Genomic DNA, 25,509 nt, shown 5'->3' with positions numbered 1-25,509 from the left:
AGGTGGTTTGTTTTAAGAAGCCAAAAATAGCACAGAAAAAAAAAAAAAAGAAGACAGAACCTCTGGATGTTTGGCTTATGGTTTGATACATCTGGTGCCTTCACTGTAGAGCAGGAATTAACCATGAAATCTCTTCTCAAGGTTGTCATTACAGAGCAATGCAGGAATCTGGCCGTTTGATTTCAAAGACTTGTTGATAATCTGTCCAAGCGGGACAGAGCCCTAAACAGAACCTAAACATGCAAAAGGAGATTGCAATTTCTTTTACTGTGCAAATTGTCTTAGGACTTACAATGCAAGACAACATGTGTGATTAATGAGGAGCACTGAGGTGATTACAATGGTACAACACAAGGAGAAGCGGGTGACTGGGCTATTCTGAGCTGAAAGCTTAAACAGAAAGCAGCGGAGGGAGACGAGAGGAGTGGAGGGTGTTAACCTGTGCAGAACCGTTCAGGACGCTGCTGATGAATTGGACCAGCTGGTCCGTGCTCTCAATCAGCTCGCTGGGCATGAAGTACTGCTCGTTGGATGTGTTGAGGATGATAACGGAAGGCACTGTCACCTCCCTGAGAAAAAGGAAAAAAAAGACAACAGAACAAGACATTTCAGCTTCTTAACCTCTGCATCACAAGTTGCCATTATCAAAGTGGGAACAAAATGCAGTTATCTTACAGAACAAATTGGAACACAGATAATACAGTAGTGTGATAAACAAAGTGTTTCATACTGAGAGGAACCTAACTTTTCCCACGGGGTTTCTTTCAAAGAGAAGACTTCTAATAAGATGAGGAATCCTGTTGTTTCTTCTGTTTCTCCAGCAAAATGTGGGGAAACTCAGGGACTTTGTTTGTGTTTATTACAGCAAAAGACATAAAAAACATTAAATTATTTTAAAATTTCAAAACTCAATGATACTGCATGTTCCTTTAAGAGCAGTGCAAGAAAACTTTTTTATGTAAAACTTTAAACAAAGGTTTTAGTTACCAACATGTTTTATGTTAAAATCCCAATATTCATTTAATAAAAGTTCTCAGCTCATTATTTGGTGATTTTTTTTTATAGATTTCTATAGATTTACTGTAGATTTGTCAGTTTAAATAAAGAACTTAGTTTTTCTATTAATTTGCATAGTAAGAATTACAAATGTTTAACATTAAACACAAGTCGAATTAACAAGAATATTTTACCTACATAATTGGTGTTCGCTATATAGCTGTAGAAACATTTACTGTTTCTTTAACTGATTCTAGCTTCATCTCCAGCCCTGGTCAACCACTGGAACCCGATTGGTGAAAAACTCCTTTTAGTAAATCACAGGCCGTCTTAAGGGAAGCCCCTCTGCCTCTATGCTGTGGCCCAGAGGTCCACTCATCTTTAGTTTAGCAGAGGACTCAAACAGTAACCTTCACTTTACACTCCTGAGCTGCTTAATCTCCACAAATCGGCAGAGGAATTATAAATCCTTGTGAGATAAGGAATAAGGTCATAAAACAACTAATCCTTTTTCCACACATCTTGTGCAGCACCAAAGCCTGGCTTAGATAAGGTATGCCGTTGCTTAGATGCGCGCACACACACACATGCACACAGTCACACAAACAGTTCATCACTGTGCCGCCACCTCACATCCCTGCGGTGATACTCAACCCAGCAACAAATTGCACACATGCACACACATATCCATCAATGTCCCAATCCACCACCCAGCTGAGATCCAGAGTGCAAACACACACACACACACACATACCCGTGTGGTGGAGTCATCAACACTTCACTACTCTGTCCAGCTGAGAGCTGCAAACACGCACACGCACACACACCCACACACACACACACAGACATAATGAATGCATATTTTCACCACCATACTCCAACAGATGGCCCTCATTTAAACTAAATATGGATTAGCCTTTATGCCTCTAAGTGGGACTACAGGGGGTTCACTGTGATGATGAAGGAACATGCCTTGCACCAGCAGAGTCACTTCTTTTCCAATGCAAACAAAAACGGCTGCTTCATACTATGGTGGCCCTGAAGAGATTAAACCATTATAAATAATTTCAAAACAAAATACACAAATTCAATAACCTTGGTGCAAAAGTGACCACACCTTTGAATTAATCCTTTTTTTCTTTTTCTTTTTGAAGTGCCGTTCAGTTTTAATATGAAGTCGTCTTTGGTTGGAGTCAGCAGGATTCGTGAGGAAAAGGTTTTTGTTTTGCAACCTCTTGTGTCAAAGCTTAGATGTTTGGAGAAAACACGAGCTTGTTGTCAATTAAAACACAAAAACTTAGAAATTTCTGCATCTCTTCAGCCATCTCATCTTAGCAGCTTCATCAACCAATTTCTATTTCGCTTCTTTTTAATTTGGTAGATAAGTTCGGTTTCTTTGCATTTCACAGCTGTCCTGTATTTTTCCCATTACTGATGTCTATCCTCCTTGTGTCATGGTATAGAATATTACCCTATAGCTGTGGACCTTCACCTCCACCAACACCAGGTGTCCACTGTATATACTGTGAAAACACACACGCTTTGAGAGTCAACCCTGCCACTCTTCCCGTTTGATGACCACCACTACCACTTCTCGGGATAGCTTTAAAAATAATAAGATTGTGAGTGAAACCACCCCAACCCTAACACCAGCAATCATCACTCACATTCAAGTGGAACTACAGATTTTTAACAGGCTGATTTAAAGTTACTCTCTAATGATTCACATCCTCTGATAAAAGTCTTCCTCCCACACAATGAGACCTCACATCTTTAGTCTTTCACTGCCTGGTAAAGATGTTAGCAATAATCCTATATTAAAACAAACCCAAGGATACCCTTGAGACTCAGAGCAGTTATCTTAGATATGTGTGTGTTCATGGGTGTGTTTATGTGCCCCTGATGAAAGCTGGGGTCGCCTTTAGTGAGAGACAGACCGCTGCCAGACAGTCATCACGGCGATGACAGAAAGGCAGATAAAAAGCCATCAGATTTATTTCCATGAGCCTCCTAAGGGGAAAGGATTGGTGGACAACGCAGGATTTTATTCCTCAAAAGAGAGCAATTAATCCTGCACTGCCGCAGCCACATTCAGAGCCAATGAAACCCTGCATTGTGCCTGCTGCATGTTCCCATGCAGACCTAGAAACACAAATTAACCCCTTTTAATCCTAAATATACTCACTTCCTGTTTAAATTTAGGACTCTGTCAGTTGCATTTGGTCACATTTAGAATCTGCAGCCTGCTGCTGAATCGCTGACTTAATTAGACAGGACTTAGAAGAGTATGGCTGCTATAATCTCTCTCCGACAAACAATAACATGCTCAAATTAAAATAACATCCTGCAGCGGAGCCATTACGCATGCAGGCTCTCACACTAAATTAACCAGACACACATAACGAGGCACTAGAAGTTACTTGACACAAAACAGACAAGCGGCCGCTGCAGCCCTGCTGGTCTGTAACACTTGTGGGGTTGAGTCTAATTAAAAAGTGTGGCATGTCAGATGGAGGGTCTCTCAGAGCATGACACCCTAACAGTCGGCCCCAGACCGGGTACAAAGCTGCTCCAGCCGGATCGTCCTTCATTATTACTGCTACACTATGAGGCAAAAACATTAAGATCTCTATAGATTCAATCCATCAATACGGAGCCCGACAAAACCCGCCTTCAACATTTCTAATTTTGTCACATTACAACACAATCAATGTAGTTAATTTGGATTTAGCAGGGGGGGATTTTTATTTATTTTTTTTCTTTTTATCTTAAAAGTGTTGTCTATTTCTATTCAGGCCATTTTACTGTGACACCTCTGAAAAAAAAGGACCAGCCCTATAAGGAGCACTGCAGTTATATCTGCATGTGTTTGAGAACCAAACCATCCTAACCAAGTGGCACATCTACACATTGATATTTTCATCCATTTTTGTTTGTGAAAAGGCTTTGAAACTGGCTTCTGGCATCACTTTTTTTTATAGGGTTTCAACTCTACTGGTGTGTATTGGAAAGTTTTGCCCAATGGCACTACTACCCTTAATTTACGCAGGAGCTTCAGCCGTTGTTTACAGTGAATGTGTACTGGAATTTCCCAGAAACAATTTGGGACCTCTTGGATATCAACATCTGCTCCATTTCAGATGTGCCGAATAACAATTAATCAAGGATTGTTGTTCTTATCTGTCCAAACATCATTCTTTTCAAGTCATGGCAAAGGCAAAGGGAGGCACCAGGTCACCCTGACCTGAAAGAGAAGCAAAAACTCCTTTGCAAAAAACAACTCCATAAATATTTCCTCTCTAGTAAGGCCAACAAAAAGTTTAATCTTGGTCTCATCTGAGAAAACCTTCTTCCAGACATTTGTAGTGTTCTCTATATGGCCTGTTACAATCTGGAAACAGGACTACTACTTCCCATAAAGGACAGATTGGTGAAACGAACAACTAATACTTGTCCCCTCAACAGATTCTTTAACCAGAGCGATGGGTCTCTATGGGACCTAAAGGGTTACCATAAACTACTTGGCTGCTTTTCTCACCAATCCTCTCCTTACCTGACCCATCAGTTTAGCCTTTGCTGTTGTTACACACTTTCGGTTTTCACGATGGACTGAACAAAGCTCTGAGAGGTGTTCAGAGCTTTTATATTTGTCTGCTTTAATCTTTTTCACAACTTTTCCCTGACCAGCTTGCAGAATCTTTTTGCATTCATGTACTTGCTGACCTGCCGATATTCTCTAACACACATCTTAGGCCTTTACAGAACAGCCGAATTTGTACACAGGAGAACTAATACAAGGCCGTTGAGGACATTTAATTGCACTGAATTTTATTTAGAGATACCTTAGTGAAGTGGTAAAATGATCATTTGTAAAAATTTCTTAAGTAGGTCTTCATTCCACACGGCCCTTTCACATGCAAATCTACAGCAGCTTGTGAATGTTTTGTGTTTGTTGGGCCTTGGTGACTGAAGGTCCAAGAAGCAGCACAAGTTAAAATGGCAGCATTTCGGTGTAACTGACCTCTCCTGAAGACAGAATCCTTAATGGCAAAGGCCGGCATCACAAGCCACTGCAGACCTAGATAAGTGGCTGACAGAAGGTAAGGTGAGGCTGAAAGAGAAGAGTGTGACACGAGGGGAGAGACACTCACCCCATAATGAGGCCGTTAATGTAGTCGTTCCCATCCATGTGGCCAAACTGGAAGTCTCTGGAGATGCAAGAAAAATAAGAGCGAGTAAAATGAACTCTATCTCCCGTCTCTGTGGGCCGTATATTGTTAGCACAAACCAGGACAGTATCTTCAATGCACAATATCACACAAATAGAAAACTTGGTTAAAAGTAACATGAGGTGCCCGCTGCTGAAAACTTAAGAACGCTTTTGTCACTGTGGGAGGGAATGGAAAATAAAACATCCCCAAAGCTCCATCCTGCACCGTCCCTATCCTCATCTCCTTCGCCACAGAAAAGTCTTGGGTTATTTATCTAAATGATAAGGAAGGAGGAGGAATTCAATTTGTACCTCATTGTACTGCACTATGTCTGAGAAGAACACATTGCAAGCAGATGAGGGAAGGGGTGGGGAGGGCCAGAGAAACTGGCGACTTTCGCCGAATGACTGATTGCGACGGCCCGCACATATACATTATATTCATTTTGAATCATTGCTACATATAGGAGGATCGTCCCCAGGGTGCTAAGCAGTACCGCATGTGCTTATGTGAATGGCATGATTATTAAGACTGAAAAATATAATAAATTTTGTGGAGGCAATGAAAGAAAGAAAGAAAAAAAAAAAAAGAAAACCTTCAGTCAATGTTCGAGGTAATCGTACTGACAATAGCAAACTGGACTGGGAATAAAACTCATCATAAAGTAAAAGCCAGCGCTGGAAACGGCAGCGGAGTGAGATACGGATCTGAATTAGGTAGAAAATGATTTACACCTCTAAGAGCGACAAGAGAAGTGAGGAAATGCAACACTGAAAATGTGACTAGGAAAGGATATAACCGTTTTTTTTTATTATTTTGTATTCAAATTTTGCCTCTTAATTTATTTTTAAGCAGATCTGGTCCCTATGCATGCTAATCTTTCCACAGACTTGCATCGAACCATTAAGCAGGCTGCTAAGAGTGCAATATAAGTTTAATTAAACACTCCCACACTTGTAGTTTTATATGGGTAAGTTTACAGAGTATATTTTTAATTAAGTGAACACCAGTCAAGCAGATTTAAATAAAAGACTATTGATTTTAAACAAACAACAATGTTACACATTACAGCATCTCAAAAATAGAAAGAAATGTTTGATGTTCCCTGCTCCATTTTCATCCAAAGTCCTGAGTCAATTATATAAACTTAAGTTGATTTCAAACTTGAAAATTCAAAGGTCTTCAAATCAACTAATGTGCAGAAAAGCGGCTTGTATGAATCAGCCATGTTGGAAAACGGAGGCCGTCGTGTTACACATCATGCCTCCGATTCCTCTGTTTTGGTGTTCTATGAATCCATTCATCCATTTATCAATCCCTCCATTCATTTATTAACTCATTTATTTCTCTATCTATCCATCCATCCATCCAAACCATGCATTGTTGTCGCAACCATCCTTCCAATAAACAATAACTAATAATCCATCCATGCAGCCATCCATGGTGCAGCAAGTTTAGATTTCAACTTCCTGCAAAAATATCTGCCCTGAATTCATAATGAGCTCTGGTATTATTAGATTAAAATTGGCAAAAATAATTTATTTTAAAAGAAAAAATATTAGCAAGCTACACCACTGAAGTTTCTTTTAAATCCCTTCAAGCCCAATAGTCCTTCTATTTTCTGGTTTTGTGGAAAAACCCATTCCCGGTACGCTAAAAGCACACTGCTTTCTGTTCCTTTACTTTGCCGTTTTGGGCTGGGTTTGAAAAGTTGTTTTTATTTTTACCACTAAAAACAGCTAAATGAGCAGAGTAGAGTGAACTGAAAAACCAGCATTGCAAATTTATGGGATCTAAAACCAAAACAATGCCATAGAACTCCTAAAAAAATCTATTCTTGGATAATGTGAACATTATAACGTGTAAAACTAAACATTGGGTCTAGAAGTATGCTTACTCGGACTCTCGTGGGCTTTAAATGAGGAATTATGAGAGTCTAAACTCCTTTAAGGATAGAAATTAAGGCTCAGAGGTCTCAGTTTGTGAGACTTTGTGATAAAGCTTTTTTTATTTTCAGCTCCAACTGGCAGATCAAAACCAAGACAAAGCAACATGTGCTCAGTTCCAGCACATTCATGCCCACCGACTGACGAGAATCCCGTTTGCCCACGAACGCCACCAAATGGTGGGTGAGCTGAATACCACAGCGCTGCATCAAACGGCATCGGCTCATTCAAATGTCAGCCCTCTCCTGTGATCTCTTCTCTGCATGTGCTACCTCCACCTACCACCGGGGGCGACACTGCAGCCAGCGACTTGTAATTACAAGCTCCGTTTAGGTGTGTCAGAACCCTGCAGGCGGCTCTGATCTCAGTGGGGGGAACTCAAATTCAGACATCTTTGGGGGAAGAAAAAAAAGAAGAAGAAACAGCGGAAGGCAGTGTGGCAGATAGTGGTATAATTGATGATAGGGATCTGAGTAATTCAATCAGCCCTAATGGGAATGCCTGGAGAGGGAGAAGCGCTTTGATCACAGCGGTTTGAGGAGGACATCTTTATTCAAACGCAGCAGCCACTTCAGCACAGTACATTCCTGCTTTAACCAGAATCCTTCAGCTGGAGGATGACCCACCAGCTGTGCTTTAAGTTAACCCACTGCGCACAATCAGCACACTTTCATTTGACAGCCCTTTGTTAAAATCCGCTTCCTTTTCTTTCCCATCCTCGTGGAGCAAAAATAGCTTCTCCTGAAATTATACACTGCTTTGTTTTTATTTGCCTTGTTACAGAGCAGCGTTCCAGCATGAGAACAGGTCGAGCAGCGCAGCACGCAACATAAACACCCCGGTACAGAGTTATCGCGCAGGAAAACAGAAAATTATGCATTAATAAAGGCTGAGCTGCGGCGGTGATTGACAGCTGAAAAGAACACCTAAATTTGGAAGCTGACATTTCACATAATTACCTTTCTACTGAACCGCTACAAAAAAAAAGAAAAAGAAAAGGAAAACAGACGTGCCCTGACAACGGCATAAACTTGCTTGTGAATAGACTGGCAGCATTTCCCCAGCGAGTACGCCGTCCTGAAATAAACGTATAAATTGGATTTTCATCTCTGACCTCATCGTGTCTCCGTGCCTCACCTGTTAAACTGTTCTCTGTATTCCTTCGCCACCTGCTGCATCAAGGTCTTTAATCTAAAAGCAAATGAGAAGAGAGTGAAAAGCCACATAAGTCAGAGCCCATCCCTTTTTTTCCTTATTTTTTATTTATTTTTAGCCGCTGGCTGCAATTTGTGGGCAGCTCCAAACAATAACAGTCAGTCTTATCTCTATTCGAAAGCCACACACCAAAATGCAGCTGCGGTGGCGAGCCATTTGTTTATTACGGGCACAGCTTTTTAATTTCTGTCTTCTCTTTACCTGCCGCTCTGCTCTGTGGGGTCTTTCTCGTCGATGATTGCAATTGCCACCAGCTTACCTGTGGCAGGAAGACATTGATTACACTTTTTTTTTTTGTTTTCAGATGCAGAATAAAGAAAAGATGGAAACAATTTGAGACCAGTTAGACACTGGCAGGAGGCTTCTTATGCAACTTTTGTATCAAAATTACTTCTTTTTCCTAAAGGAAATCTCAGAGGTGCTCTGATATTTAGAGACAATATTCATTAAGTATGTCTGAAATAATAATTCATAGGAAATTTACAGCAGATATTAGACTTAATGGGCGGAAGTGTGACTGGATGTACAGATGCACTGGTGTATGAACAGTCAGATCTGTGGATGCATGTTAAATATTTGTACGCTGGAATCATGTGAAACCAAGGCACATAAACTTGATCACTAATGGATGGACGAACAGAAAGATGAACAAACGAATGAAAGGAGGAACAAACAGATGGACGGAGGGAAAGTTAGACATATAAATGGACGGACGGACAGATTTTTTATCTTCCATATTAATTCAGATCTTCCAGACTTTTCCGAGCTGTAGGAGCTGCATGAGAGATGCTTCAGCAGCGCTCGATAGGGAAAAGAAAGGAAGAGGCATGGAGGGTGATTTACCCATTAATCACTCAAACATTAAACTAACTTCAGCTTTCTGCTTCGTTGTGCAGGAAACAAGTGCTCAGTTGGTTGCAGAGCTATTTCGGTGCCATTCAAAACCAAAACCCATGAAATGACAAATAGGTCTACTTAAAAAAAAAAAAGACAACAAACTCTTACACAACTTAAAAAGGTCTCCTATTTAAGCTGCTACTGTTTGAGGCAGGAAGCCCCTTGACATTTAGATGAAAGAGGCAGTCTGCCCCCTGCTGGTCACTGATGCAGAAAGGTTATGTAGAGAAAGTGGACAGCCTGGAGTCAGGAGAAGAGATAAATACTTGCAATGCAGAGAAGAAATCTTAATATACGGCTTAGTTTGTGTGCATTTCTTCCCACTGCAGAGTGCCTGTCTTCATGGGAGTTTCTCAAGCGGGAATGTGCATAATTAATGCCAGCAAGGATTTGGAGAACTTAAGAAGGTACACTGAACTAGAATAATATGCATAGAAAATAATTCATCAGCGGCTTGTCTGAAAGAGTACTGGGATTTTGAAACATCAGTGCAGTTTTTTTTTAATCTGGGATACACTTCCTGTTAAGCCAAAAAGGAACAATGACTTAATTCTCTTCTATTTTAATATTAACCAGCGATTTGAATATGATTATTTTATCATGCTTCATAAAGTAAACCCAAACCCCCCAATATTTATCTTCTAAGCTCCTCATATGTTCACGTACCTTCTTTCTGGCTTGTATCGGTCTGTGTGGTAACAATGCCGTTAGAAAAGCTTGCAGCTCATTAAGCAATCACAGGTTTCCACTGCAAATTACAGGTCCAAATGTTGCAATAATTGTAAGATGTCTCACTTTCTTCTGCAGAGACAACGATTATTGTTATGGCGCAATAGTACGACCAGCTAAGGAGCATGATTACTGCGGTCATCACTGCAGGATTATGTAGCTATAATGGAAAATTACTCACATGGAAACATTAATTTCACCAAAGAACTTTGTGCTTAGAAGTTGTTCACTTCATTCCAGTTGACATTAATCCACTTCTGAATTTGTGGTAGTTTCTTTTCCAAGAGCTGAATGGCTATTTGAAATGTTGGTATTTACTGTTACTATTAGTAATTTACTATTTGTTTTCGAGTCAGCCAGCAAGAATCTAACACTTCTTATGCGTCAGTGTTTTTGTTTTAATGTAAGTAAATAAGGCTGAGGATTTTTTTAAAGGGGGGCCTATTATACTTTTACACATATTTTTGTATAGACAATTTTTGTATACACAATTTTGTATAGGTCTATACAAAACATTTTTTACACCAAATCATTCTCAGATAAAATCTCCAGCTCAGCTCTGCCTATTTTAAGCTCACCTAGGACCAATCGGCCTGTATGCATGATTGGACTGAACTGAATTTCTTTTGTGTTAAGTGCCTTGAGATGATGTGTTGTAAATCGGCGCCATATGAATAATATAATTGAATTCTTGGTTGAATAATTAAAACTTTAAATGAAAATCTGTGAGGGGTATGAATACAAGTATAAATATGGGGTAGAAAAAGAACAAATACAGCCAAAACCTTTGTATATGAAGCCCAACTATTTAGCCTTCATCACACTCTAAACTGACCAAAGCTTTATTCATGTTTTCATTTTCAATTGTCTCAGACTTCATCAGATACGGCATTAATTGGACATACGGAGAGACAAGCCAAAATGTTTTTCTGTTGCTTTTTCACTTTATCAACAGTTTGCATGAGCTTAAGTCCTGCTTCAGAAGTTTGGCGTTTAATGCGAAACATGCCTCTACAGAAATCGGATTCAGAGATTTATTATTACACACCAGTTTTTCAGCTTGCTACTCTCTGCTATCAAGTCTCTCTGCATGATGCTTGGTGTTATTTGCGACTCAGAGATGGAGAGCAAACACAGTGAAATATAAAACTCAAGGTTGTTTTCTACAGGCCCATATTTAAAAACGAGAATCAATTCGAGCTCTTCCATCATTGAGGCTCGAGTACCGTGCCACGCAGGTCAAGATGTTTTGGATTCTTAATGCCAAAGCTCTGATCATCGCTCACATCAAAACGTTCGGGATGAGAATGAAATCATGCTTCATCAGAGAGAATTTCTGAACAACCTATAAATGTTCAAGTCCATCAAGTTAAAAGATCGTCTGCTGCAAGCTTAAAGAGCCGCTTGGCGACGGAATCTAATTTAATGCATCCATCTGAGACCTCACATCGTTTTTCTGTAAATTTGCCAGAGCATTTTCAGAAACTATAGCCAGCTCAGTTTTATAATCCACTGGTTTAATGACTGTATTGTTTACCCAGCTGAAGACTAACAGTTTGCGCCTTAAATCCAGTATAAATATGCAGCGAGCGTGATATCTATGTGATAGATGTAGAAAAACGAGAGGACACAAAGATTGGTTCGTGGAAGATGACAAATGTTTTCTGGTTCTCCTGTGCTGTTATTGCGGTTGTCTCCGCTTCTGAAGAATAACCTTCCAATATCCCAGTGCACGACGACATAAAAGGAGAAGTGCTTTTTAATATCGCCAAACATATTCTGCTTTCAATATGCACCCAATTCATCTCCCTGTCTGCCTCTCTGTCCTTTAAATCCTCACAGTTAAATAACCCTAAATTACAGTTTCAGGCTCCTCATTGATTTTTTTGGGTCAGGCCAGTATTTAGATGTGGGTACAGAGTTCTGTGTCAGTATGACTTATGATGTGTGGGATGGAGGGGGGGATTTTTTTAAGCATAAAATGTCATCCCAGCAGCTCCACTGAGCTGCAGTCCATGAAATGTGATATTCGGTTGAAAAGACTCCAGCAACAGGGCTTCTGCCAACTTTTTTTTTTTTTACTTCCTTCAAGCCTTCACATGAATCAAAACTGCAAATTTTTGAACAGTCACACATTGTTTATCCAATTAAGGCATTATTGCTAAGGTTTAAAAAGCAGGAAGTCTGGCTTAAAGGAGAAAGAAAGCAACTTGAAGTAGCCTAAATAGAATCAAACAGTATTCACTTACACAGAGAGAAGTACAATAGTAAGGTTTGTGTTTTGGCTGTTTTTGGTGTTGTTACAATGCTTCTACGTAATTAACCTTTTACCACTGGAAAGCCTGTTTATTCTCTCTTCAAAATGGGGCCACATGTGTAGGTCAAATAGAGTTGCGTACAGGGGTTACACCCATAAATAACTTGCCAAATTTTTCTTTACCAACTGCTTATGATGGAGGAAGTGGGACTGTGTTTTCTCCATGATGGAATAACAAGAATTTTCAACACTGGAGGAAATCCCAATGCAGAGAGAAATGGAGATGAGATCCCGCAACCAGTGGCAATCCCGTGTCTCCAGACTTAAACCACTTCTCCATTATCATGTCTCCTTCTAACTGGTTAATGTCTGGTTTGGTTCTACCAAAGGTGATTAATCACAGCCAAAACGGTACAGTTTGTTCCTCTGTATTGTGGGTGTGAATTAAGGCAGGAATTTGGGCGGCGGGTAGCGCGTCGCAGCTTTGGTCGACATTCTAATGAGGTTTGCAGCAACACTCGGCAATGGAGAACCTCAAGGTCTTAGACTTAGGTAATGAGGTCAATATATGTAAAGCAAAATCCACACATGAACTTTATTTAAAAAGAAAAATTCAAAACAAAGAAATAACTGCACATCACAACTAATTAATATGATGTAGTTCTGACTGCTCCATCCAACAGACCGCCGACTAGAGATGCAGTTTCTCGCCGTTTTGTTTCTGACTGTCATCCTGTTTGCAGGGCAGCGAAACGCGATCATTCCACTCCAAATGTTGACACGTGTGCTCATGGCGGTGCTCAAGATTAAATTCATAATTATGCTTCTCCACGTTGTGCAGCTTTATGGCAGTAGACAACATGTCTGCCAGCCCACTTTTGTGGTTGAAATGTTGTATGGAGTTTGCAGTGACATAAATAAGACAATCATTGAATTCAGTCTGCTGTCTGGCACGGCTTGTACTACTCCTGAAATAAATATGAAAACGGGGAAGAACCGTGTAAAGCAACCAAATGGAGATGAATTTGGACTGGGTCAGAACCGGTCAAAGCCACTCCAGTGGAGAAGCCCCTTCAGGGAGTGAACTGTATGCTACATCGTCTGATTGGATTCTACAACCTGCTGCATTTGGACATAAGTTGATTTTTCTTCCATTTCTGAGATGCTTACATTTAGTTTGAAGTTGTTTTAGGTGAGCAATTCAGCTAAGTGCAGAGCGAGCTGTGTGGCTTACTGCTGTTGAAAAATGCACACCATGACATGGTCGCTCAACCTTTCTTTCTGTAGCTGCGTGAGAAACCTTAATCTCTCCAAATATCAGAGCATAAAGACAGCTGGGAGTTCACTCTGTTTTGTTTGGGTGTCACTTAAAAGTTGCCCAACAAAACATTGCACTGCACTCCTAGTTCCACTTAGGTTGACAATGCTGTACTGGATATTTTCAGTATGAAATTGTGTGCCGTTAAAATAAAGAAAAGAGCTTACAAAGTCTGAGAAATTTCAGTTTAATGGAAGTAAAATGTAAAGGAATGAAAGCCAAGTGGAGAAGTGTACAGATTATTCCAACATTTTTGCACCAGTAAGTAATTTAGGGACAACATCAGGGTTAACTCTCTTGCCTTAGGAAACGTGAACATATAGAAAATCCATGCATTAAACCGCACACCTTGTTGGAATCCAGCCACTTACCCATCAAACCACAGCTGGTCTAATGCTGTAAGAATAAAGCCCATAAAGGAAGAAAATACTGCGTCTAATATTAGAGAAGCACTGCACAGAGTATCAATGTACCGCTGTTTAAGAGGCAGTTTGCATTTCACATTTGAGCTTAAATTACCTTTACAAGGAAAGGGGTTTTTGAACAAGAATAACAAATCTGGCTGTTTCTGGAGGGCATAAAGACTGAGCAAAAAATAGCTCCATGAGTACAATTGAAGCTGAACAAGCTTCTGATAGAAGATGTTTGACTTTTAATTTTAAAGCTGCCCTATGGCAAGCGACACGTTTGAGGGCGAGGCTGTCAAACATTAGGGCGTTCTTTATATAACAACGTTTTGCTGACATGCTTGATTTATGCTTGTGTTTTAATATGCAGTTTAGAAATGTTTACCAGCGTCTTTGGTTGTAAAGATTAAAGAAGAGCTACATGCATGAAAGAACAAAATAAAAGAATAAAAACCACAGCTACAGCGCAAAATATAAAGCATTAAAATGAGTCTGTAAAAAATTTGAGCTCCGTTTCATCTGGTAAAGAAACATTGTCAAAATATAACTAAAGTATATTTCCAGGAAGAAGTTCTCATATGCTCCTTGGCTCTGGGCACCAAGAAAGGAGACAAGGATGACTGCTGATGCTGGCTTCTACCATAGCGCTAAAATGATTTCCACTGTGCGTATTAATGCATATTGAAGTATATTTGGTGTTTGAATTTTTAAAATTGCCAGTTATTTTAGTTTTCTTGAATTGTTGTTACTTCCAGCATAAAGAGTGGCTCGGGATCTATACCATATATTTGAGCTAAGGGTGTGCGATTGTTTAAGATTAATTTTTGGAATAACTGGATTTATTTTTTCATCCATCCACTTGTATTTCCATTGTTCAGAGTGTTGTCAAATAAGATGCTAGGCCTTGGGTAGGGTGATAAGTGTTTTTCTACAGATGTACATTTATTTGGACTTCAAATTCAAATCAATTCACCAAAGGGATGATTGTAATAAAATGCAGTTTTGGGAAATATTTTCTGTCTTATGTCATGTCTTTTTCAGAAAGGGAAGCAATAATTTTTTATTTTTTTTAATTAAAATCAGAAATCAGATTTGGTATGAGAAAATTGTAGATTTTATTTTCAAACAATATTGTCCAGCCCTAATTTGAGCCTTTATTTTCTAATTAATCCTCTATGGATTACAGAAAACTAACTATAAATTCAAACATATATGCAGAATTATTGTTAAAAAACTTAAAATAAAAATTATGAAAATTTTCTGACAAATACTTAACCAAATCTGAAAAATTGTAAATCATATATATCACTAAAAGTCACAAATGTATGTGATGAAACAGAACTGGATGGCCGCTACACATCTCAAATTTAACTCTGTAAATGTTACAATTTGCTACATTTATGTGTATAACAGTGACATTTTTTTTTTTTTAATTGGGGGTTATGCTGGAAAATCTCTTGGAAAGTTACATGTGGATGTTAAGGAACAATATTCTTTGCTGCAAAATAACATTCTTTAGATCAAAAAAGATGAAAATGAAATAAGTCTGCAAGTGGAATACGCTACCTGTTTCTCCAAGCTCATACAAGGTAAAGCCGTCAATATGAAGGTAACCCTGGAAGCGCTCCCTGTTCACCCACGACGACAGGCTGCCGTCCTCATACTCTGCAAACATACAGCGGGGGAATCTTTCAGACACAAAGGGACAGAGCAGCTTATTGAGATTCACCGCACAACCTGTCGATATCAAAAGCAAAGCATAGCAAAGTATTGATGGCTGGACTGTCAGAAGATCACAATGTTTACAACATGTAACCTCTTTGGGGGGTAAAGAGCGAGACACTGTCTGAGCATTCACAGACACGGGGCACGTAAACAAAGATCAGAGGAGTCTGAAGTGGTCTGGGTCATAAACGGCACTTTAGACGGATAGATGACAAGTGAACAGATAAAAAATAACAGGGTTGAGAATATTTTACTCGGGGTGGATTGTCAACAGTTATGTAGAATGAACAAAACATGTTTTATTTATCAAATAAATGGTTGTCAAAAATACTAAATTATCCATTTGACATTAATATTTTCCATTCTGCCCCGATTCTCTCATCAGTTCTGCTTGTCAATCACAAAAAGCAAGGAAGAAAAAACTATTTCATACTATTTTTAATGCATACACTACTATGGACAAGTAAACAAACCACTTTGACAGCCAACAAAGTGGAAATATTATTTGTATATGGAAGACCAACATAAAGCAGTTCATAATTGTGAAGTGTGAAGAAAATGACAGTTTTCAACTGTTTTTAAAAAGCCAAAATGTGTTGAGTCTTCAGCTCTTGTTATACTCTGATGCCCCTAAATAAAATATAGTTCAACTACGGTTATAATATTTTTTTAGTTTTGGAGGAATGACAGAGATCCACAGCTCATGTGGATTATGAGTATTAAAGTAACAAATATTAGTTGTTTACATTGCAAATTTAATCTTGAAGAAAAAGAGGGAAGAAGAAAGCTATTGTTTAGTGCTGTGCAATATGAGTAAGACATGCGAGTACTATATAACAGCTGAATCTTGTTAAGGCAATATTGATTACAACAAACCCAAGTTGTCATAAATCTATTTTTTTCTCTCCAGGTAAATTTCGCACCCGTCTTCATTAGCATCTTTCATACTAAAAATTTACAGCTATCTACAGTTCAGTTTCTGCAGATGCATCTAGTCCCTGATTTTTCTGTGGAATATAATTCCAAAATACAGGGCAATCCTGGAAAAAAGTCAGATCCTGCAAAAGACTTGAGTGGTGGAGGTTCACAACCATAAACATACATCTATATATCCACACACAATAGAATAGTTTAGATGAAATGGATTTATGTTAGAATGATCCAATCAGAGTCCCCACCTGAATCCAATTCAGAATATGTGGCAAAACCTGAACAGTCTCAATGAGCTTGAACAATTCCTGAAAGAAGAAAGTCTTTGTCGCTAGATGTGAAAAGATGATAGTGCAACTAAGACTTGAAGCTGTAATCGCAACAGAAGATGGTTCTACAAAATTCTGAGTCAGGGCTGCTGAATACAAATGGATGCCACACTTATCTTATTTCTACTTGTAAAACTCTTAAAAAATCTGATGTCATTCTTTTTCTTCTATGTGCTACTTTGTAATAGTCCGTCGTGTAAAATCTCAAAGTATAGCAAGCTTTGCAGTCATGACCTGACAAAATGTCACCAAATGTGAAAATAATTCAAAGGATATAAGGTCAAAGACAATATTTTTTTGCAAGGCATTGTATCTTATGCATGTCATGTACAAAAAGAAAAAAAAAAAAACATATCATTTCTAGACAAACATCTGGAGGCAGTATGAGGGTTATAGAACAAGATCAGTGAGGCATTTTAGAAACTAAAAAAGCTGAGGAAAGCAAAAGGATGCACATAATTACTGTCAAATGTAGCCGGAACCTTAATATGACATGTTAATAAGTTATCCTGACCTTTACGCTGCCACTTAAGTAACTACAGGAACACTGATGATTTTTAACATGATTCTCATGCTGCAGGGCCTCAAAGGAGCCGAGGGCACAATACCGAACATGACAACTTAAAACCCTTGAACGCGCTTTTAAATGTGCAAGGCTGTGCCGTACAGTTACATTAGAATGCATTTCTCCCAGAGCCTTGCTGCTATGCGAAGGCAATGGAGTGTTGCTGTAAAAGCCTGCTGAGTCAGTCGATCTGGTAGACATTCCAAAGACTTCTTCCCACAGATGCTTTGGCTTTATAGACAGCATGCAGCTGCCCAACTTTTCCCCAGAAGCAACAGAGCGAGAGCGAATCGAGAAAAGAAGGTGGGGGCTTGGGGCCGCGTTCTTTTTAAGGTTGTACCATCTGATGAAGCTCTTGTACACGACTCAACTTGCTTCACCTTGAATCAAATTAGAGTCGCTCTCTTCTCGGGGCATGAGGCTCAGAAATTTCATGCTGCCCTACAGGAGCCCGTCAGCCAAGAGTTCGCACAGTGGGGAGACAACATGGAGAAATGAGGGGCAGGAAGGGGAATAAAAACAGACAGTGGGTGGAGAGGGGATGATCTGGTGTCAGGAATTTGGAGCTGAGGTAGGAGGGAGCGCTGACACATTTCAAGGATGAAGGTTAATGGTAGAAAAGACCTGGGAGTCTATGCAAATAGAAAGAAACAGAATGACAGTGGAGAAAAGCAGAGGAGGGAAGGTAGCTTCATCAAAGAGAACTTTAACAGACACAGAAGGTTGATGAGGATGAAAAGACAGACGGTTGAACATAAAGTGTAAAAAATGAAAAGATTTCTTCCGTTACAGAGAATAAGATAATGTGACACGCATCCATAAAGCACTAAGACACATTACAATGAGAGCAGGAAATGAGATCTGACGCTCAAGACCTGATGGATAAGAAGACTGAGAATAAAAAACGACACCAACTATTAGAGGGATTACCATGAGATTTCAAGGTAATGCTATAGATGAACTAAACAGTTATAGCTTCTAATGAAAGGCTCTTTTAATCCTACAATCTCTTAATTATAGCATTTAATGAATAAATTATCTGGTCTTCACCAGGTTCTAAAATTCAGATCAAACATCAAGAGTAGAAACCTCCATCCCACCAAATACACTGTGAATCTGTTTCAGGGTTTCCCCCAGTGTATTATAAGCCTGGCGGGCCACCAGGCTTTCCTTGTGTCCCCACCAGGCTAAGCATTGGTTATTTATGCAAGTCCTTGTAAAATGTTTGCATTTATGTGTCAAACGGCCCGGTCTCCGGAAGTCGGGTTCTTCGAAGGCCACGAATATGGACAACCGGAAGAGAGAAACTAACTGTTTCATAAAATGCCATGTATGCTTGAATTGAAAGTTATTTTTTGAAACAGCAACTATTGTCTCATCTTTACAGAATGTGTGTCGCTTTTTCCATGTTGCTCCTGTTGTGAATAGTGATTGTCTGATGGAATCAATAGTGTGAAATTCATGGGGTTATGCCGTGTCAAAACCTGGTGAGCTACTTTTGTGTTACACCACCTTAATAAATTGTCCCTTTTTTTCCCTCATAAAAAAAGTTGACCTGTGTTTGTTTTGTAATACTTCATACACATTTCACAACCCAGCATCATAATTTATAACTTAATGGTTATGGATTTAATACTTAGTCTCAGGCTGGAAAGGCTGAGACTAAGTGCCACCTTTCAGTTCACTATGAGATCAAGTGGTCTGATGGTTATCAGTTCAATAATCCAACATTTCAGGGTGAGAATAATTAACTTTATAACTGGACCATTACAGTAATAATTCACACAGTTCCACAAACTGTGTTGAAATGGTGAACATGCGCGTAAACACCGCATAGGAGAGCACCGGCTCTCATGTTGTTGAGGTTTGATATACAAAGAATCTGTCGCAGTCTGGTTGGCTGTTAAACTGTAAGTGGAGCACTGTGAAACAATATTGCTTAGATACTGTCCTCCACACAGCCGTAATCTATTAAATACTGCAGAACTGCCATTCAAATCAGGCAGAAAATGAATTTATGTGACATCATGTCTTTTACCAGAGATGCAAATAAACGTGGAGGGTGATATGTAAGCTATGACCAGTCAGCTGCATAAAAAAAAACTGAACTCTTACCAGTTGTCATCTGTAGCATTAAGTGAAGGAAAGCAAGGATTTTTAAATGCTTTTTCCATTTTTACTGTAATCGTAGAACACTGTAGCATTTTAACATTGTTGTTTACAAGGACTGACTCATTCACATTAAGCCTAATTTAAACTAGAGAAACAGAAGCAAAGGTAAAAATGTTATCTGTTAGCTTTTACTTCAGCACGTTGGCCCTATTCAAATAATCCGAGGTAAACACTGGCTGTGTCTAGCTTATCTAAACACTGTCATTTTTATGACTCGTTATTCAGTCTCTACTTTAAATGAACCCAATCAGCAGCCGTGAAACAAGTTCTACCTCAAAGCAGCCACATCCATGAACATTTCCTTAAAAGGTGCAACACCATCAAACCATTAACCACTGATGCAGATTAGAAGAAAGCACTGATGCAACTGAGAGTAGTAAAAAGGGTAAATTGGGGTTGTAAAACACATTTTCCATGTAAAAAAAATTCCAGACTAGAATTTCCAGGGTTTTCAGTCCTGCATAAGAACAGTTGGCAGATTTCACATGTGGAGCAAAGAAAGAACAAAAGGAAGGATGAGGGGAAGGATGAAATATAGGACAAAATAAAGGACAAAAGCAAGAAAGAATGAAAAAAATAGGACACAAGAAAGTGAAAAAAAGACTTAAGGAAAGACATGGGATGAAACAAAAAACGGCAAAAAGGAAGAGCGATTAAAGAAAAAAGGTAGAAGAAGTAGCACAACATTCACACAAAGAAAACATACAATGTGGAAAAACAAGTTTTTCAATGCTCATTTTATTTTGTACCAATTCAAACCTGAAAAGTACTGAAATCAGATTCCAAAACTTTCCAGACTGAGTTGGAACCCTTGGAATATGGCAATCTAGTGAAAGAAGCAATGACAAAAACAACTTCTATCCTAAAGATAATGTTTTTCTGTCTTTGTATAAAACAGACCATGTCAGTCAGTGTCTTCATCCACACGCACATAATGATCAACACTACTGAGAGCCTGCAGCACAGTAACAGCTTACACCAGCACAGCAGCACGGCACTGAGGATTTTAGTTGTTAAATATGCATGAGGCTCAGTGCCGGACTATATTTTAATGGCGTTCTTCAAAAGCGGGATGCTGCTGTTTTGGGAAGTGTGCAGCAACGGCAATCAAAGCTAAAACAACACTGTGTCAAATATCACGTTACACAAAGTGAGGGCTGGCTTTTGGGCAGCGTGTCTCTGCTCAGTGGGAACTCTTCTTTAAAACAACACAGACCTGCACAGTAAGAGCACCGAGGTGCAGCAGTGAATTCCTAACAAGCGTTTTTGAATCTGAACTAACTCAAAACCTAAAAATAAAAAAAAATAAAAAATAAAAAATAAAAAAAAGAACTGCCAGGGGAAGACATTGTTTGCATATCCTAGGAAGAGCCAACCTCTAAAGCCAAGAGATAAAAAAAAACAAAACAACAATGCAGCTCATGAAGAGATGAACATGAAAGCCACTCAGTGCTGTGCCAAGCAGTTCATATCCCTTCAACTGTTCTGCATTTTAAACACAAACTTCTTTTCCTCCTTTTATTTAGGTCCAACTCACGTCTGTGGCAGACCAACACATTTTGTCCTTTTGTTTTTTAATTAGTTCAAGTCCAGTCAACCTGGAGAGTCATTTGTCAAGGAAGATGGTTCAAGAAAGCATCCCCACAGCATGATGCTGCTCCTGCCATGTTTCTAGTGTTACAGTCACAGTTCAGATGATATTTGACCTTTTAAGATTTGTTCTGATTGTCCAGTATTTAACTTTATGTATATTCCCATCAACCTGGACCAGCTTCCCTGTCCTTGCTGAAGACGAGCATCCCCACATCACGATCCTTCACTGTGTATCAAAGTGAGTAATAGCTAGGTGACCTCAAAACAAAGAAGTTTGTAAAAACTTCTGTTCTTAATTAGGTCGTCTTATGACTTAATTAAGGAGTTCCCTTCTTGCAAGTCTTGCGTAAAGGTCGGATTACAGTAGCCATATTGGCAGCTTTTCTAATCAATACTCTCCTTGATCAGCCTCTCAGTTTTAGCAGATTTATCGAAGTAAATTTTCGGATGATGGATGGATTAATGCTGTGATGTTTCTTACTTCTGAAAGGAACTGGTGGTACTGCATTTAATTTAGGGGTAACAGAGTAAGAGGGAATCAGTATGCAGACTACAACCTTCAGATTTTTACTTGTACAATTTTTAAAAACCATATATCACATATTTCCACCCAGTTCACAGTTTGAAAGAAATGTGCAAGTCTCAAAGGTGGGAAAACTTTTTCAATGCAACATCCACACTGCCTGAAATAAAACTGGACAGCTATGCAAACGCGTCACGGAAGTTCAGCCAAATTACATTTGATAAAACACTTTCTGACAGAACGTCATGCAAAGTGAGGGATACAGAAAACCACATCACATGATTTAGGATCAGTTCTCTTATGAAGGATCAAGTCAGAGCAATTTAAGCGAGACAAGCCTGAGAAATAAAGCAAAGCAGACAAACAGATGCTGTGGAGCTACAGAAGAGGAAACAAAAACAAGGACTTGGAAGTGGACGAGAGGAGTAGAAGGATTTCTCTCTGCTGTCATTGACTGCTTAACGAGCTGCAGCCGTGATGTTCGATAATAAAAGTGTTTTTACTTTCAGAGATTAGAACAGAGGAGAAGAGAAGCACGCAGTGGGTCGTTTTATCATCCAGTTTGGCTGCTCCATCTTTGACAGGTTTAATCCGCCGCATCCATGGCGATGCCAGACACGCGCATCCTCTGCATCCGGGTCCCGGAGGACTCTCCTGAGAGTGGCGTTTTTGTGGTCAACGTCTGCTGCGGCGAGCCTCTGCTCCTGCGGTTCTGGAGCACCAAGCCCGTGTTCTGCAGCGCTCAGGTGGAGCAGTTGGGTGTGGGCTACAAGACCCCAACGCAGATGGATTTTTTACTGAGGGCCGTGCGGCGTGTACCCAACCTTCCCAACAGCCACTACTGGGGGCCGTTCGTACTGGCACTGTGCCTCGACGCTCTTCACTTCCGCTTCAGGCTGCCCGTCGAGGTTGAATCCGGCGTTGATGTTCAACGCATAATGAAGCAACATGGTAAACTCACACTGCTGCGGTGAAAAGCGTAAATCGGAAGAGTTTCTAAATACATTTTGTAATGTTTGTTTCTTTATTTTCAAGCTAGTTTGGCTTTGTTGGATACATACAGCTTGAATTTCTCAAACTGCAATCAATCAAACCTTAAACCTACACAATAGCAGACATTTCTGTGTTGAGAGAAATGTCCCATTAGGAAGCACTGAAAATGCCATTTTTGAAACTACATTCCTTTTAACAAGAGCTAGTGTGTGTGTCTTGTAGTGTGTGTCACTGATAATGTTAGATTATTGTATGAATGTGTGTGTAATATATTTGAGAGCAAACATTTTTCATCTTCTGGTTGTTTCCTTTTGTAAGAATATTTATCTTTAAAAGACTGACCAGCACATCAACGAATGTCACAAAGGAACCATGCAAATCTTTAAAGGGTTAAGAATAAAAAAATATGTATATGAATAGGTTTTAATTTAATATTTTTTCAGAAACTGGTATCTCCTTAGGGATCAGTGAATCCCTTAAGCATTATAATAATTCCAGCTCCTCTTAACATCTGTGAATGGTTCTTACACATTTTGCCATACTTAAGATTTAAATCTGAAGTTTTCCATTCCTTTTAGCTGACTTTTGAATTTTAAAACCAAGTAAGCAATGATTTTTAGAAGATATTTGTACAGAATCCAGATTTGAAGAAGAAAACGAACAGAGTAAGGAGGAAAGGTCACATGAAATCATAATCTGTAGCGACCGAGTCCACTTCAGATTTGACCTTTCAAACACATTGAGCTGTCCTCTACAAATACTTCTTTTCATTACTCTTCCAGTTAGTGATCACAATCTTTTATCTCTTGCCAATGGCATCTTCAATTCATATTTTCATGACCTTGCTTAGTTAATAAGCCCAAAAGAATGTAACTGACTGAATGTAATGCATGTCAAAGTATCTGAATGATTTATTTGATCAACTTAAACATTCAAAAATCTTATTAACACTGTCTATTTCTAAGCTGGACTCAGAAAAAGCAGTTACTTACATGTTTCCTCTTTTTCAAGGTTGTAACAAAATATATTTTTCCTATTGGCTGTTTAATACAACAAAGCCACAGGTGACTAATTTCCATCCTTGGCTGTCTGATCCCAAGAGCGGATTGAAAGATGACTCAGAAAAATAAAAAGTAAAACAGAGAAACATGCAGAATCCAGAGGGAACACCAGACAAATCCTGATTAACTCGTGAGAACTCAGTTGTGAAGAGAGTTTTATGTATCGTCTCCTTTTTGTTCCCGTAGATAGATTTTTGTAATGACACGTTTTCTCACTTTCCCTCAAAACCTCAAAATGATCGACATTACTCAGCAACTTCTTAAATAGTTTGTTTTTTCATCTCTTATTTGGCTCCAGCGTTATCCAAAGTGGGAAACCATCCAATGATCTGGGCCAGAAGAGCGAGCGGCTATATCTTGCAAGCAGAACGGCCTTTGGGTCAAACAGCAGCTGTGTGCTGAGATTCCCTGTGGGCTGAGCTGAGACCCAGTCCAGTTTGCTGTTAGGTGACCCAAGACCTGGACCACAGTACGGTGTTCCAACTCTGAAAAACTGATTGGTACCCGTGTCTCATAAACTATTTTCCTTTTTCCTATTTCCACGAGAGAGATCTGTCAGTTTAATGTTGTTTTAATTTGCTAACAAACTTTAACATTAATAGGAATAAATGCTAAAGTGTCACTGTTCAATATAAGTCATTATTAAATGGAATCAATATGACTAATAGAAGTGAATCTTATTTTTAGTTTACTTATCCAAACTAAGCATGATTATCCTAAACTACTTCTTTGAAGCTTAGAATGGATGGAATATAAGGTCTCTTAAATGCACATATTTTCCACTCTCTACTGTATTTTTCCACTGATATCCACACCTGGGATCAAACTCCACAGTTTTCCAGAAAATTTCTGACTACCTAGGAAGCCCGTCTGTGAGAAATCAAACCGTTCAGCTCGGATTTTGTCGTTGCTTCAGTGTCGGTTCAGTTCTCAGCTTTATTTAACTGTGTAGACAGCGAACAAGCATGGTGCTTGTTTCTTTTTCTGAAACCGCGGTCTCCAACGCCCACTCAGAACAGGCCCCAACAGCGAGGCCCACTATGCAAGTCCGCCCAGAGACAAACCACCGTGACATCCCTGGCCTAACCACACGGCTATAATAGAGGGCAGAGCCCAGGCTGGTTTATGATGAGCCGGGCACACCATAAGCTTGTGCGGTGAGGGAAATGATAGAACAACAGCGGGAAAGAAAAGTACAAGACAAGGGAGAATGTGTTAGACAAAGACCAGAGTAACAAGATACCTACCATCATAAGTAAAGTGGGATCCATCCTTGAAGACGACGACTGCGGGCAGCTCTGACAAAGACACGGACTGTTGGGGAAAAAACAAAACCCGGTGTTACTTCATTGTCATTAAAAGATCACTTGAAGCTGATTTGACTACAACTTTATAAATCATAATAACTGCAACATAAACACTACAGGAAACAATAAAAGTCAAAGAATATGATTTAAAAGAAAGCATGGAGCAATTTATGAGGTTTACCGTCATCTCGTTTTGTTACATTTACCAAAAGACCTGCCTTTTCACAGCACTTTTAAAGGGATAGTTCAGAATTTCTGTGAGACTTTCTGTGCATATGTGAAGTGCATACAGTTTTAGACATTTATACACATGGAACTTTTTCACCTTTTGTCAT

The 25,509-nt window shown here is 39.3% G+C and overlaps 1 protein-coding gene across 1 annotated transcript in view; it reads right to left on the bottom strand.

Moving 5' to 3' along the window:
* Positions 1 to 25,509, bottom strand: part of tmx3b (thioredoxin related transmembrane protein 3b) — a 44,433-nt gene that overhangs the window by 9,037 nt on the left and 9,887 nt on the right. The window contains exons 9-14 of the mRNA XM_007565951.2: positions 25,115 to 25,181; positions 15,543 to 15,641; positions 8,570 to 8,627; positions 8,291 to 8,344; positions 5,148 to 5,204; positions 440 to 569 (exon numbers count right to left, since the gene is read on the bottom strand). Of these exons, the coding sequence (XP_007566013.2) occupies positions 440 to 569; positions 5,148 to 5,204; positions 8,291 to 8,344; positions 8,570 to 8,627; positions 15,543 to 15,641; positions 25,115 to 25,181 (465 nt within the window). The remainder of the gene's footprint in view (positions 1 to 439; positions 570 to 5,147; positions 5,205 to 8,290; positions 8,345 to 8,569; positions 8,628 to 15,542; positions 15,642 to 25,114; positions 25,182 to 25,509) is intronic.

The sequence above is a fragment of the Poecilia formosa genome, unplaced genomic scaffold, assembly GCF_000485575.1.
Source record: "Poecilia formosa unplaced genomic scaffold, Poecilia_formosa-5.1.2 Scaffold184, whole genome shotgun sequence".
NCBI classification, from domain to species: Eukaryota; Metazoa; Chordata; class Actinopteri; order Cyprinodontiformes; family Poeciliidae; genus Poecilia; species Poecilia formosa.
The sequence above is the reverse complement of the archived record's forward strand: the minus strand, read 5'-3'. Positions and strand labels throughout refer to the sequence as shown.